Source organism: Phalangium opilio, unplaced genomic scaffold (assembly GCF_054372755.1).
Source record: "Phalangium opilio isolate 3A_F unplaced genomic scaffold, DU_Popi_V2 ptg000003l_1, whole genome shotgun sequence".
NCBI lineage: Eukaryota > Metazoa > Arthropoda > Arachnida > Opiliones > Phalangiidae > Phalangium > Phalangium opilio.
Window position 1 is genome coordinate 9404943 of NW_028324145.1, and position 16912 is coordinate 9421854.

Genomic DNA, 16912 nt, shown 5'->3' on the forward strand with positions numbered 1-16912 from the left:
ATGCCGGGATTACTGGCAGCACGTGGTTGACTAAAAGGCCGCCATTTTTACCGTTTTAATCGAAAATACGTTAAATTTTTAAAAAAAAAACAAAACGAATTTCAAGAAGACGATGATATAATTTATTCAATAACATTAATCATTATATAATACATAAATAAAAATAAGAATATATACACGGCACAAATAAAAGACGGAGGACAAAACCAAAAATAAATCACTTTGATTTAAGTTTTTGGAGTAGATATCACTAAATTAGTCTCATAAATAAATAACTTTTTATTCTTGTCATTGATATATTATTAATTAACCCAAAATCGGTGTATTTTAAATAATATTTTGATTTCACTAATTGCAATTGCAAAAGATATAAAAAAAAAGAAAATAAAAATTAAATTAGATCCCAATTCAATTTATTAAAATTAAAACAGATCTTAAGTTCTTAACTCTGATCTCAACAAGAATAAAAAGTACCTATATTTCAGCCATTTTACGTATAGTACGACAAAAAAAAAAATACAAATTCGCTTTTGCACACTTATTTTCATAAAATGTCAAGTGCTGGACCGAAGAAGAGTGCTAGGCCTATTTAAGAATAATATCACAAAAATAGTTATCCTAAAAAAATCCCCTTATTAATTTTTCTTGTTTCTATGAAAAACAAACGGAAAATTAACAGTAGATAAAATTTAATTTTAGTTCGTAGTTCAAACGGCTGTCTCGGTATATGTCTCCCATACTGTAAACCTTCAAGGTGTCAGGAGGGGGCCAAGATAATAGAAAAATAAGTTTCAACCTTATTTTAAAAATACGCTATACAAATCCTCCGCGTCCCTCCATCACTCAACAATAAGGAATGAACTTTTTCGTCTCCTAGAATCCTTTTCATTGACTATAGATCCTTCTCGAGAGAATTGTTTCATGAACTCATTGGAATCGGTTATTGTTTCAAAACTGAGACTGTCATAAGACTCTTTCTCTTTCTCGTTTTCGTTCAGGAGCGAATCACTTTGAAAAGAAGTCGACGTTGTCTGCGAATCGACGCTATTGTCCCATTGACCGCCAAAGCGTCTAACTTTGTTTAGTTGTTGGCGAGGCACGTATTCGTATTCATCATTTTCCAAACTCTTTCTCCTTCGCGAACCGTGTAGGTGTGAACAGTTTTGAACATTGCCTAACGAAAAGACCCCCCGTCAGTATACTATATAGTAGCCGCGAGAAGGAGAGAAAGAATCATCATAATTTAAAACTTACTGGAAAGTATCTGTTCTTTCTCGAAATCATCGCCAAGATCTTGGGTATTATATTCGTCCTCATCCCATTCGAGAGCGGCGTTAGCTTCTCTTTCTTCAGGGGCCAGAACCGCGCTCGTGTCCGCATCAGTCACGTTGAAAATCTCCGTGACCTTTACCCTATTCGTTTCGTCCATATAATAGAAGGCCATCAAGGCATCTTGTTTATTGGCAACGTCTAAAATATCTTCAAAGGTATCAGCACCATTTTGGATTTCGGCACTCAAATCGGGTTGAGAGCGTTTCAAATAGTCGCGTTCTATGTTCAGGGCTTTATTAGCCAATTCGATGACGTCCAAGTCCTCGTTTCCTTCATCCAAAGACTTAAAGGCTTGCATAAGGGTTTGTCGCTTGCTACTTCTTCTTCTATTCGGTGATGGCGGGGTAGGTGCCGGGTTGGAGTGTTCCGCTATGTCCATTGTAAAGCCGAAATTCATCGTTTTAATAACGCGTTCGGGTCCCATAGTCGCGACAGGATTTTCCACCATTGATTGTCTTCTACTTTTAGGGATAGTGGACACGTTCGAAGGTCCCGCGTAAGACTTTCTTTGCGACGTATTAGGGACTCTGACTTCTTCTAGGGAACGACTTCTATCTTCCATTCTTAATTTACGATCCGCGTTACTAAGAGGAGGATAACGAGTTTGATACTGAGGGGAAGACGGAACTGACGAACAACCGAAGGCGGAAACTTTGTCTTCTGAGACGTAATTGTACTCGGTAATCGCCAATTGACAGGAAAATCTAATTAGATGGGTATAATTATTATTAAATCTCATTAAACCCATCGCGCGTCACCAACCAAACACTTACTTGGCGCTATACAAGTGTCGACTTCTGTCAACTTTACTTATAAGTGTTTTGGTAAATGCCAACAAGTTATAGAAACTGTTGGTCATTTCCTTTCTTAATTTTGGCAACAATTCCAATATTCTATAGTAATAAAGAAACTTGTTAAGAAACTATTTTACAATACCTCAAGAACCGATCGAGTTGTTGTATGAAACGCACCTGGAAATCATAACTACCGTAATGTCAAAAGGCAGTACGTAAGGAACAGTTAGGAAGGATAAGATTTTCATGTATTTGTGTCTGAATAACCAGTTTATAACGCCTTTATTAAGTTGATCGCAGGCTTCTTGGATAGCTACGGAAACAAATGTATTTCCTCCCTCTTTAGCGACTGGTCAGTTTTCCCCCACAATTTTTTAGTGGTAACATACCTGTTACTACAGATTCGGGCAAACTATCATAGACAGCCATTTGCCTTCTATGTCGGCAATCGGAACAATCATCATCGTACTCGTGATCAGGATGATTGTTCGAAGGAGAGGTTTTTAATTCCTCAACTATACTTTGAATTTCTCTCTCAATTTCTTCTTCGTTGGCCGTATCCATTTCGGACACTGTGAAACTTGACTGAATGGCCAAGCATCGCGTGCAGGAAATTAGATCTAAGGCGCACACGATAAAGAAATTAAATCTCCAACACCTTTCTAAGTATTTAAGCTATCCTAAATCGAATACGAAATTAGAAAAATTCTAACCGTTTCGTTGTAAGAATCTTAAAGCATCATCAAAGCCTTGCTGACACATTTTGGTTAAAACTTCGGGCGAAGGTGGGAACAATATTCGTGCCAGACGATAGAAATTGTTCGGAGATAGCTAAAGATAAATTCGTTCATCCCAGTTTAATACATACCATGTTTAAATTACTTCATTGGAAATTTAAATATTTACCGCGATACTCGTGTTTTTCATATTAATTTGAAGGAAATTAAAATAATTATCTTGGGGACATATATCACTTTCTCCGCTAAAAGGAGAAACGGTCACTGTTTTATCATCCAAAACCGGCAAATTATCACTCAGACCACCGTCCATATACGACTAGAAACATTTTTGAAATCGTCCAAGTCAGTTACCATTTCAATTAGCAGAACATTTTAAATCAATTCAAATTAATAACTTACAACACCGTTAAATTTAGGAGGTACTATGCCAGAATAGAATGGTATAAAACAACTGCATAGAAGAGCCTAAAAATTGAAGGAAAAATACTATAGCTCAAGCTTCATTTCGTCTATTTGCAGCATATTTAGTTTAATAAGCATGTGTGATAAATTAAGCTTCAAGCAAAGTTACGATTTCTTCGTAATAACAGGTTGATTATTAAATTTTTAATTTTAATTATTTCACAAATAACCGTTTCGTATTTTTCGTTTTTTAATAGCAGATCGTTTTCAATAGATATCCATGATAAAAGTAAGCTTAAGTCGGAAGTTCTTTACACACGAGTGGGTTTTTGAAGAAACGTTTTGTCTCAACAGTAAAACTTACTAAATACAACAAATTTTTTGACTTTCCCCTTTATCAGTAAAAGTTTGGCAACTTCCTCTAATTCCGAAAAAAATTGTTCAAAAACGTATAAAATTATCTGAGGCATATCTATCTTAAATCTTTCACGTTCAAAACATACTTAACTTTTTTGTAACCAATAAAACTTAGCGCGAAATATGATATATTTATAATGAATTAAAATACTTTTTGCTAATTATAAAAGCAATATAACACGTTTTTTTCTTAAAAATATAATGAATATTTGAAAACTTTCCCTACGCTGTTAAAATCAAATATATTCATACCAAATTAAATGAAAAATAAAATAAACACCATCGATACAGTATTTTCAATATACCATTAAACCAAATATCGTAAATTATTTTACCCTGGTCCTAAACCATGATTAAACCAAAAATTTTAGTTAACACAAAGTGGGTTAGGTTATAAAGGCCTGACCAACAAAGATAAATTTACAGGGGGAACGGATTTCCACAACGAGGAAATAATCTCAAATTTAAATCAAAAGTCCTCAATTAAAAGACATCAAACTATGACGCTGCAAGTAGAAGTAGTAGGCCATCGTCGTCTTGGGATTACCAACATAAAAAATTAAAAAACAAGAACACGTGCTACCGGTGCAGGTGTTTGGTTAGAAATGTAGTAACAACTTTCACTTTCTTAAATTCAGTGACCCAAAAAATTCAAGCTAAGATAATTCAATTCAAAGAAAGGGGAATTTCAAAAAGAAAACATCGGCCTATATTTTTATTTATTCCCCCCCCCCTTTCTTGCTTAACACAGACGCACAACTCCATATAACTGGTTGGTACTGTATCTTTACAGAAGGGGACAAATCGTTCAATTCATTTAATTACTAAAGAAAAACAGTCATATTCAAGCTTGAAAAACTATAACTATTTAAATTATAACTATTAAATCAATTCATACGTGAAATACCAATGGTTTCTCAAAGAAGAAAAAAAAGGGTGGTAGGAACAAAGTACAATGGGTTCTATAGACGATTTTGAGCCTAAAATTGTAAATGTTCAATGACAGTTTGACCTAAGGGCCACGGTTAATTAAAAAAACTGAAAAGACCATGATTTCTAATTTAATTAAGGGATCATCTATAAAACACAAATCATAACTTCTTAACAGGTGTCCCCGGGTTAGAACAAAATGTCATCGAAGTTACATATGCGACTAAAAATCGCCCATAGCACCAAACCCACGTGTACTTCGGGGTTCCTAAAAACCCTTATTTTGAAACACCATGCATACATCGTTTTTAATCACGTTAAATTTAAATATATCAGTTATATACGTCAAAGTTTTAGTTAGAGGTCATTGCGAACGTTATAACAGCGCGTATATTTTTTTTAAATAATATTTATCAATATTATCAAAGATAAAACCATCCACCCTCGCAAACTTATAAGTGAAAGTACATTCTAGAAAAAATACAAGGGGGGGGGCGGACACTTGATGATACTTCAAACTAGAGTTTTTTCTCTCTTTCTCTTTTGTAATAACGATGGGGTGATTCTATCAGTATCAGATGAGGTTGCGTTATCAAAAGGCTATCACACCATATTAGAGAATTCGGGCGTATGGAGGCGGGCCGAGAACCTTTTTTTTTTAACATTATCACGAGTTATCTATTAAGTCAGAGTGATTTTAACTTAACTCTAAGTACGTTTAATTCAGGTCAAAAGATACCTTAATTTTTTTTTCTTTGAACTTAGTGGACAAAAGGTACTTAAAAAAATAAGCCTTATCGATTACAAAGAATGAGTTCGAGAAAGATTCGTTGGTAGATACGGAGGGGGGTGTCAGATGTAATAATGTCTAATATCATCCACTCCAATTGACGTATGATCAAGTATTTTTAAAACTTAAAAATGGAGTAGGGTATCGCGCGATTTTGATTTTATGAAGGGTTTGTTTTCAATATTTTTTCCAAAAAATTTCGAGTGCTAATGTACCTACGCTATAAAAAGGTGAAGGTTAGTCTGTTACATCACTCAAAAAATATACTTTTACTTTAAAGTTTCCGTATTTTTTAGAAATTCCCCCCCACCCGTTTCTTAACTTTAACTGCGCATGCTCTTCAGGATTCTTTTTATAGAGAATCTTCTACAAATTGAATTGCACGAGTTCACAAATGACTGGCAGCACTTGCCAGCACGCTACATTTTGAACCGATTAACTCTTAACTGAAAACAAAACTAAAACAGTACAGTTTTTCTTTCTTTTTTTGATGATTTGCTTATTTTTTAAGGCCTGTTTAGACTAAAGATTTATACCAAGTATTTAGTATTGTTGAAAAAGCAAAAAGTAAGGCTATCACGTACTTCAAGGATTTTACCGCTATCTTTAAATTTTGACACTTGAAAAAGGAGGCGGCGTTATAGAATATATTATAGGATCGCGTGTTTTTAAATCGAAACTTTAAAACTCTCAAAATTCCTCCAATTAACAAACTAACGGACTTAAAACTTAATTACAAACGCTACAACGATTATATCTTACGAGAAACTGTCGACTACAAGTACTTTTTAAATAAAACTTATTCTCAAAATCACTCAGACATGAAAAGAAAAAGAAATTCAAGTACAAAACGCTTCATTAAACTACAGCGAATTTTTAATCTTAATTGGACAACAGAAGCGAAGTTTGTTCCCAGGATTTTCTATCACAATTCACACCATCAAGGAAAAATATATTTCTTACAAAGTTCTCATACTCCCATTATGGATAATTTCAATTAACGTTTGAAGAACTAAGTTTAAGAATAAATATATAGAAGAGACTAAATTTGTTTACTCAAATTATCACATTTAGCAATGCATACGTCTCTTCATTCTAAACCAGAAGATTTCCCAATATTTTTTTTAAATGGGACGTAAAACGTTTCTTAAACTAAAAACAAAAATTTAAACTCAAGGCTGTTTCAACTAAAATATTAAAACCTGTATGTAAACGTATAAGTTTCATAAGATACGTTCTATAAGTTTGTCACTGGTAACTTAGAAACTGGAGCTTGTCATGAAGTGAGCGAGGTAGGTCATAGATTCGAGGTAAAGCGACGCCTAGTGACTGAGGCGCTGCCTGCCGAAGACTTAGTAATGCAGACTAAAGAGGAAGATGGACTGCAAAACCGCGCTCTCGTACTAGCTCGAGCTGTAAGTCTCTAGCATTACGAAGTACATGTAGTGTCATACTTATGGAAGGAACGTATCTTATAAACTTATGATAGCGTTAAGTTTCGCGTCTGAAGTAAGGGTATAATTTTCAAGTGGGTAAAAGAAAATAGCATTGCGTTATTCATTTAAAATTTTATATCCGAGAGAAAAATAATTTCATGGTTAGGTTAGATCTTAACGACTCTCGCGAAACGGTGTTCTTCATTGAAATTGTTATTAAGATAAGCAATAAGATAAAAAAAATAAGGAAAATTTCCAACAAATAAAATAAAATCTAATAAAAATTGGGGAGATTAATAACAGTGGGTTTTGTTTTGGTTTAAACGCGAAGCACAAATTCCGATTCGACCAAACACAATGTTCCCTAAGGGTACAGATAATGAATTTTAACAGGTCAAACTTGCGTTAACAGTTGTGAAAAATAAACTAGTCTAGTAGTAACATAAATTTACGGTAGTCCTACGTACGAAGTGTGGGCATGGGCCATGTAAGAGTAGTTTAAATAAACTATTTTACCAGGGTAAAGGTAACTTTGATTGGTTTTCGCGATTCTCAAAATTTAAATTCAATCACGTAATACCCCGATTAGATTACGAAGAAAGTGAACTTTTCACCTAATTAATAAGTTTAAATCCTTTATCAATACCTCTATTTAAACTAAACGGTATGCAATCAATATAGTATTTAAAATATATTCATTAACGATGCGAAATAATTCCAACTAATCAATTCTAATTATCTATTTAATAAACAACCAATTTCCGAGATTAAAAATTTAATTTTTCAATTTGCCTACGAAATTAATTGATTTTCAGTCAGGTAAATAAACTCGTTTCGAAGGCGCCTCAAACCCTAATTGGAAATTGATCACGTTTTCCTCTCTAACTTACGAAACCGAAATTCACGCATAAATTTATTTGAGCCAAGCGTGCTTTTAAAATGGTAATTTGGTAATTTTACGACAATTTTGCGCTAGAACTGACGTACAATATAAAATTACCATGGTCAGAAAAGCGTTACAAGTGTCAAAATAATTCTTCTACTCGTCCCCAAAAAATTTGACGTCAATTTCTACCTAACTCACGTGAGTGAATTTTAACAATAGAAATGGCCCCCCATTCTGACGTAAGCTACAATATTACTAATAGACGCGGCAGCACGTGTTCCTCTATCACGTTTAACTTCATCCAATTAAGGATTCAAGCAAAAATAGGCTTATTGTCCTACGTAACGTTTTAGCTACACGTTTGGTTATAAACAAGTGACGCGTAGCTTATAGAAACGGAATTTCTGCACGGCCTTGGGAGGTTTAGGAATGAAAGTAATGGTAGCATTCAAATCGGATTTTGTGTCGCTCTAATCTCTATTCAAACCGTTCGCAAGAATATTTTTTTCCTGACATTAACTGAAGACTTATACGCAGCTATTGTTTGGTTATGACGTAAGAAACCGGTTATAAACCACAGCTAAAAATTAGATTCATGTATTTTTCAGAGATTCACTCCCACAAGTAGCTTTCAATATTACGTCATCGCAATTTTTCTTGTCAAATTTTATTTCTAAAATTGATTCTCTCTTTCTCTCTAACTAGTTCTAAGAGGAAGTTCGCCATCACGTGAAAGTTATTTGACGCAACAAATACCCTTTCCTTCCTTCATAAACGGCTTAAGTCATAAATAACACCACTTATAATCAACCGGCATTAAATTTTCTACGAAGCAATGGCAGCAAAAGACATAGGAAAACGTGCATTTTTGTTTTTAAACAATATTTACCTGAATTAAATGTTCTCTAGAATCAAATTCTTTTAGAAGAACATTTTCACCGTCGCAAACTCTGGTGCAAGAAATATGCAAAGCTCCACTGCACCGAATATGAGCATCTTCAGGTAGCATTTTGTTTAAACCGTCATAGAGAATCGCGTTTAAATCAAATCCGGGATGGAAGGGGCCCAAAGCCCGAGAGCGAGCCTTCATTACTACTCTCAATACATCGCTTGTACTATCACCTGAAAAATAAAACGTCATATTTTTTTTTTAACAATTTATAACCTTATTATAAATCTTGGAAGAAAAACAACAGCTTAAAAACATTTAATTAAAAGTCCTTGAAGAAGAATTACGGTGGCATTTAGCTTGATTTATTTAATTTAAACTTATTTTTCGGCATTGATAATTGGTCTAGGACAACCCCCCCCCCTCCCTCCCCACACCATTATTTCGTGTCTTTAGCTACACGTTTTAGTTTCCCTGCAGTGAGAACGTTAAAAGCTTTCTTTGGTAAGGCAAGAATATCGCAAAGATCTAGGCCTAATCCTTTTTGGACCCCTTTTTAAGGGGTTTTTATGAAGTAGGCACTACACGCTGTACCTTTGAATGAAACTATAGGTGGTCCTAGTATTTTTACGAGGGGCTAATCACTGTCAAAGTCCCTGTACACCGATTACGGATTATGCGTAATCATTTTGGCACTGTCAAGGGCAGGGCTTTTAAAGATTACGATGTACACCGATTACACTGAGTGAGGGGCCCCTCGAATTTTTACGGTTTTGGAGAAAGCCCTTTGTAGCGTAGATTGTAGTCTAGAAGGGTGGTAACACCCCCTTCCCCCGAAACCTTTACAAAATAGCCCTCAGAACAACCCCTCCTAAGATTTGTAGCTCAATAAACAAACCAATTTGGGTATAATTTTTGACTCTTATGTCATTATTTCTGTTTAGTGCTTATGAAATAATGACAAATTACATATATTATCATTAATTCCAAGTACCAGCGTTTATTAAAACACGCTTTAATCAATTTTATAAATAACCTGTGAGAAATACTGCTTATCAACATAATGTAATGTATGTTGTGATAAATACGTCGTAATAACAACGATAAATAAAAACTGATTAGGTAAGTTTAAAGTAGCGCTATGATCAACAGAAAATTTAGATATTGTCATATGTTGGATTGGAACTTGGAACAAACTGATAACAATCAGGCCTACAAAAATCTTTCAACAGAATTTTACAACCTCATTGAAATATATAACATATTCAAATCATAAAAATTATAAGTATATTCATAATTAACTTATGGTATATTACGATGCGTAATAAAAGGTTTAAAAATAAAAATGACGAGGTTACGATTAGGACGCGGATATGTCTTTTGAAAGAACAAGAATATCAGTCACTAATGCCTGATAACAATAACTACTTAAAATCAGTCGGAATTTGACAAGAAAGAAAGAAAAAAATCATTCGATTTTAGGGGAAGATAACAATCACCCCACTTGTGGTGCGATTGACTAACTTTGTACTTACTACAGAGAGGAAAATTTCATTTTAACGAAAATGAACACTCAATTTAAACACTTTCTAAATTATTATAATTAGGCCCTATTTGCCACGGGAAGTATACACGGTAAAAACATTTTTGTTATTTAAATGAGATTGCGTTAGGCAAAAAAACCTCCGCATTACGTAAGCAAATGTCAAACGTTTATTTCGAAACACGTGAATGTTGTTAATTAATTTTTTACGGTTTAAGGAAATAAATATTAATTAATTAACTCATCACGTGAATTTTTTCGCGTTTTAGACGAAAAACACGACAGTTAAGGTAATGTCAAACGTGTCCAAAAAACACGTGACTGTTGTGAGGTAATTTACCCTACGGTTTAAGGAACTAATGTTTAATTATATTTATTTCTAAAACACGTTTTCTTCAAGCTGGTCACGTGTATATTTGTTTAAGTCTATAAAATTCCGCCGATAGTTTTAAATTACTTATTACTTAAAGCCTATAATTTATATCAGTTGTGATATAATATTAAGGGGTTATTGCAATGTACTTCGTTTTACATGTAGGCCTATTTTACTTTTTTTAAAAAAAAAAAGGTCAAAAACTAAAATAAGACCATAGTGTAAGTGTAGCGGTTTTTATTTTGATATCTGGCCAAGTGGGATGAAGGTTTCAAGTGATTATATGATATTACTACTAAGAAAACCAGGCCGTTTATGTAATATAATATAATTTCATTATCATTAGTTTAATTATTTAAATTAACGCAATAAACGGAAGAGGGTTTATTTTTTCAGGGTTAAGTTAATCAGAGTTAACTATTTTGTGACGTGACGTCGTTTAAGATTCAGAAGTTCACTAGTACTTTAACTATCACGGTTATATTGATAAATCCTTTGTAATTTGTGACGCGACTATTTTCATTTGCGCAAATAACCACTAACTAGATTAATAAAAGGCGCCAATTTTCCGCTTACATCTCCTATTATCTATTAACTGCCGCTATCACCAAAGGTCATTATAAACTGAGATTAAAAAGGAAACTATACACTTTTGTGGTCTAGGGAAAGGTCAAAGGTTATGGTATGTCGTAATAATTTCGTACTCATTTTCTCAAAATAAATTATCATTTTCAAAACAATGATGAGAAATTTTCCATAACTGGGGAGAGAGACAGACTGAAGTGTTTCCTACCATATCCTTACTTTCTAACCCAATAAAACTTAACTTCACTAAAAAAAATGTTTCTCAATACTTTCCTTATCATAAATGTCTCAACAAATATTCAAATTTTAGCGAGCGCGAAACGAAACTTTCAAAAATAAAAACAATTTTTTTTCTCACCAAGTGGTACTCCACATATTAAAGCGGAAGCTGCCAAGGCTCCAGCCGATGCCCCGGCAATTTTTTCAACAAGGGCGTGTGGAGCGTACTCTCTGAAGCAACTGGCCACTCCAACATGATATATTCCCAAAAACCCGCATCCAGCAAATGATAAATTCATATTGTTTAGCGTAAACGTCTGTAATGAGAGAACTTAATAAGGCTTTTGGCTCCTTTTGGCAAGGGCTCCTTCCAAGTCGATCTCCGAGGATAAAATGCTCTAATCTAACTTATTTTTAGAGGCAACGCTAATATATATATGTTATATATAACCAGATGAGAAAAAGACCTCTCAAGTGGAGATCAAAGTCTAAGCATTGACTTTATACTAATAAAACGGAAAAAAGCACGCTAAACAGCTGAGTAGAGTGCGCGCTATTGTATCAGTTTTTCAATCTGATTAGCTCAAAATGACAAAATAAGACTTAGCAACAGCTAACTGTATCGTAAAATGTCATAAGATTTTTTAAGAATCTAAAGTTGATTGTACTCTGACAAAAGAAATAAAAAATGGTGACGTTCCAATCAAAAAATATAGAAATAAAGAGGCATCGATATCAAATCTATTAAAAGCTAAGTACTTGAACTCTAGAAAACTTCATTAGGTTTATTTCCACAAAGTGCTCTTTTCTAGTAACAATACTAATCATAGGTTTTAATTCATAGAGGCCTGTTTTGTTTCACGTTTTTAAACACTTGTATTGCTCTACAGCTATTTAAAACTGTCTTTATTCTAAATAAATCTTCCACGTTTATTTATTTAAAAAAAATTAATGATAGACCCAAATAATTAATGTTTAAACATGCATATTATATTAACATAATCAAGATCGGTGTCATGCTGTCATTTTAACATAACTGTCAAATGTAGGGAATGTGGTTAAATGCACACTTCTATTATTATTATTGAAACTTCATAGTTAGGAAATAAGATTTGTAACAAATATTATCATATAAATTAAATGGGGTACTAGTTAAATCAACTAATCGCATCTAATTGTCATAAGTTAAATAACACAATGACAGGGTTGACATTAACTAACAGTGAACGTTATTATTATTATTATTGAAACTTCATAGTTAAGAAGTAAGATTTGTAACAAATATTGTCATATAAATTAAATGGTTAGGTATAGTTCCAATAATAAAATCAACTAATTGCATCTAATTGTCTTAAGCGAAATAACACAATGACAGGGTTGACGTCAAACAATTCATTTAGTTAACTAACAGTGAACGCTACATCAGGCTTAACATAAACCTTAATTAATTAATAGTTAAGATTACTTACATAAAATTTATGGAATAGAATGGCACGAGAAGGAAGAGAATCCGGTTTAATTTAATGTCTTTTTTGGTAGACTTTTAACAGGGTGAATGTTTCGCGGAAGCCTTTCAAACGAAGCCCGTTGCACTTGCAGAATATAAGCCTTTATGCCTATCCAGTAAAGCCGAAGAGAGAAGAAAAGAAAGAAAGGCAAAGGTTTGGTAGACTTCAAAACCTAGGCCTACATTTAATTTTCCTTTCACTCTGATTAGGCTTAAATTACGAAGTTAACTCTTTGTTTTTTTAAAATCGAGACAAATTCACAAACACCACACGCTTCCACGACACTCACCGCGAATATAATCAAACTTTTTTCCTCAAAACCTTCCACTCAATCGCTATGAAAGCGCGCGCTCTAGAGCTAAGAGCTAAGACCTAAATCATTGGGCACTTATAGTGGCGTTACTATTTCAACCAATGAGAAGGCTTCGCGTGGACCAAACCCACATTTCTGACGTCACCACTCTAGGCTTATCGCGCATAATCCTGAGTTTCCCCCCTTTTACGCCCCCAGTGTTCAGGGTCATATGACAGTGGGCGCCCTTTTTGACTGCGATAAATGTCCTTGAAGTAAATATACGTAATTTTTCAAGGCTGGAAAATTCATTATAATTCTGAAAATGAATTAAATCAAGATAATATATTAATCTTTGGAATATTTTAAATCATCTTTAATGTTTTTTATATATCAAATTAACATTATTTGGCCTAATAACAAAAAACCATATCTTATAATTAATTAGCAAAATGGATTAATATTGAACAGATAGTATTACGCAATTTTTCAAAATATGCACTGTGTGACCTTCAAGATAACACACAAAAACATCAGTACATTCCAAAGATGGGCGGTTGGGGGGAGTAGGGTGGCATATTTTTGAGTAGGGGGGGGGTGTTCCTGGTTTTAAATTCAAAAGAACAAGTTTGATGGATAAGTGCCAGATAGTTTTTGAGGCCAAATTATTGCGGTATATAAACATTTTCTTTACTTTCATCAATATCATTAATAAATTCTGAATCATTCAAAATTGTAAAACTATTTTCTCCTCTATTAGACGCCACTAAGCTACCTTGATCTAAGTCTTCTAAGGTGTCATCTTCATCATCTTCTACATCCATTTCAAACAATCTTACTCTCCTACGAGAAGCAAATAACACGCAGACCGCCTTTCTTGATCCACTAGCCGCTAAGGCAGCCGCTCTCATATTTTCTAATCTTCTACAGTTTGATCTCTCAATCAATCCACTTCCATCAACTTCTTGGAATAAACTGTCACTGTTGGGGTCAGGAGTTACATTCTGATTGTTAATACTTGTCCATAATACTTGGAAAGGAAACTGAATCAACATTGGGACATCCTTATGCTCCAAACCTTCAGTTTTTTCAACAAGGAGGATGGTTAAAGTATCTTCGTTGTAAAATTTGACATCCATGACTAAATATTTTTTACTTTCACTGGAATCATCATTGTAAAAATTAATTTTTTCAAAGCATATTTTAATGGCTTGAAATTCATTTAAATTTTTAAGATGTTGACGAGCTAAATAGATGTAACGGGTGGGAGATACTTCCAGGGTCAAGGCAGAGTACAGATATTCATTCTTTTGACCACTGAGATGTGTGCATTTAACAGGAAGTGATTTTTCAACTGGATTTTTCAACAAAGGAAATTCTCCATTTTTAACAAATGAACGTGAAAGAAAACGAGATGGCCCTTCAAAAGCATCCTTTAAAACTTTTTTCAACTCCGAGTGTTGTTTAACTAAAGATTTTTCCGGATAATAAGGGTAAACTGATTCGCAATCCTTCACTTCCGGATGTTCTTTCAAAAACTCCAACCAAGGGCTTTGAGCTCCATAATTTGGAGAAAAGGTTAAATTCTCCTTTTTCAAATATTGTCCCACTCTCTCCAAACTGAAAGTGGATTTTTTCTCCATGTCCCATTCTGTGGCAAAGTTTTCTTTCAAAAACTCGGCCACAAAGTTTAAATCTTGTTGGGTAACTTTGGTAATTTCTTGAGGAACCGCTTCATCTGATAGCCTTAAAATGACAGCGTAAAGCCAACGGAAAAATGCTTTGAAATTTTTCATGCTGGTATCAATAACTTGTTGGATCTCAGTAGCTTTTAAGAGAAAGGAAGCTGTAAGTGTAACAGCTTCTGTTACACGTTTTTCATCCAGATTAATGGCTCCAAATCTTTCCTCCCATCGAGCCATACCTCTCAGATCACATAAGTGATAGTAAAGGCTTTGAGACACGGTTTGAAGATGCTTTAAAACCAATTTCTGTATATTTGTGTAAGATAATTCAATGGAATGTCCTAATTTCTTTAATCCTTTTTCGGTCAACTCGAGTAACAGAAAGTTTTCCAAGCTCTCAGAGGGTGTTCCAAACATTAACAGTTCCAAAAAATCATCACTGACAGTTCCTGACTTTGTGCGGTATTTGTCTTCAGCATATTTTATGAGCTTGGAGTCAATTTCCAGTAATATATCCTCCCAAGCTTCGGAAATGGCTTTGATTGTGGCTGATAGGCAACAGAGAAGTGATCTAACTTCAGCAAACTTCTGGGATACAACCTTCAACTCCTCTTGTTTTGTCTTGAGAAGTGGTAAAGTGTATGAGACCAAGGAGTATTTAAAATTGGATTCATCCATTTTAGTCTCAGTAATGACATTCAGAAGTGACAGATCGCTTGACATAGTGATAGAGACAATTTTAGGTGGGTTGTCTGAAGATCCACCATCATCCAATTCAATTAAAAACTCTCCAACAAGAAAAACTCCAAAACAATATAGCTGGAGGTGACCTTTGGCATTTCCAATCACCAAAATATTCAAATGATTTTGATATTTTAACTTCTTGATGTCTTCAGCATTTTCTTCAGCTTGTTTTGCTGATCCATAAGTTTTACTTAATGAAGGTATCTTGGGTAAAAACACCCCAGACATGTCTTCGTAGAATAATTCAGAACCACTATGATTTGTGGGAGACTTCTCCATCTTTGGATCCCAAGATAAAGCCGTTACAGCTGAACCACTAACAATTCGTGCCAGGACGTTGGCCTTTTCAATGTCACAGAGAAGAACTATTCCAGTGTCATAGCCAACAGCCAATACCTTGCCATCGGGTCTCCAAGCCAATGCGGTAACCATCATTTCATTTTTCTTGCCACAGGGTGATATTAAAGTCCAAACCTTTTGCCACGATAGAAAACGATGCAGGAAAACCTCGCCCTGAATCGTTGCCAAAGCGATTAAGTCCATTGTTGGTGACCATTGCATCATAATAACTTCAGCGGTCACATGCCTCTCGTCCAGTTGCCTAAAGCAAGACATTGCTTTCCTAAATTGCTACTAGGCAGACCAAGGCTTAACTTCAAATTAGTTTGAATAGAACACTACACTTAAATGTTGAGTAATAGGTTAATTTATCTACGGAATATATAAATTATAACGGTTATAGAAACGTTTTTGATAAGTTTTCTAACCTCTAACTCACAAAATTAATATTTAACATATATTAGAGACTTTGAATTTGAAATTCACTACTTAACTTATTAGCAGACGATGCACGACTATAATGAAAAACAGATAACCAATGAAAATACTTCATTTTTCCCGCCATTTTTAGAAGGAACAGAAATAAGCAAATAATATTTGCTTCTTTCCATCAGAGGTTGAACCTTGGAGAAATATAATGGTAGTCGAAACTATAAAGGATTTAAATGAACGGTTATAGAAACGTTTTTCATAAGTTTTCTAACCTCTAACTCACAAAATTAATATTTAACATACATTTCAGACTCAATTTGAAATTCACTACTTAACTTATTAGCAGACGATGCACGACTAATGAAAAACAAATAACCAATGAAAATACTTCATTTTTCCCGCCATTTTTAGAAGGAACAGAAATAAGCAAATAATATTTGCTTCTTTCCGTCGTCAGAAGTTGAACCTTGGAGAAATATAATGGTAGTCGAAACTATAAAGGATTTAAACGCGCATTATTTTACAATACAGCTTACCACTATATTTAAAACAAATCTTACGCAATAATAATACATA

At 34.0% G+C, this 16912-nt stretch overlaps 2 protein-coding genes across 2 annotated transcripts; both read right to left on the minus strand.

Moving 5' to 3' along the window:
* Positions 1 to 99: 99 nt before the first annotated feature.
* On the minus strand, positions 100 to 13226 carry LOC149717658 (uncharacterized). The gene is made up of 11 exons (XM_089840468.1): positions 12806 to 13226; positions 11476 to 11653; positions 8617 to 8849; positions 3266 to 3331; positions 3033 to 3182; positions 2840 to 2957; positions 2516 to 2746; positions 2304 to 2439; positions 2106 to 2225; positions 1255 to 2036; positions 100 to 1174 (listed from the first exon to the last, which is right to left on the minus strand). Exons 2-11 carry the CDS (start codon positions 11633 to 11635, stop codon positions 840 to 842), a joined length of 2331 nt encoding a protein of 776 aa, XP_089696594.1. The 5' UTR covers positions 11636 to 11653; positions 12806 to 13226; the 3' UTR covers positions 100 to 839.
* A 261-nt stretch (positions 13227 to 13487) lies between these two features.
* Positions 13488 to 16434, minus strand: APC4 (anaphase-promoting complex subunit 4). The gene has a single exon (XM_089840459.1). The coding sequence runs from the start codon at positions 16178 to 16180 to the stop codon at positions 13802 to 13804; it is 2379 nt and encodes a 792-aa protein (XP_089696585.1). The 5' UTR covers positions 16181 to 16434; the 3' UTR covers positions 13488 to 13801.
* Positions 16435 to 16912: the final 478 nt, after the last annotated feature.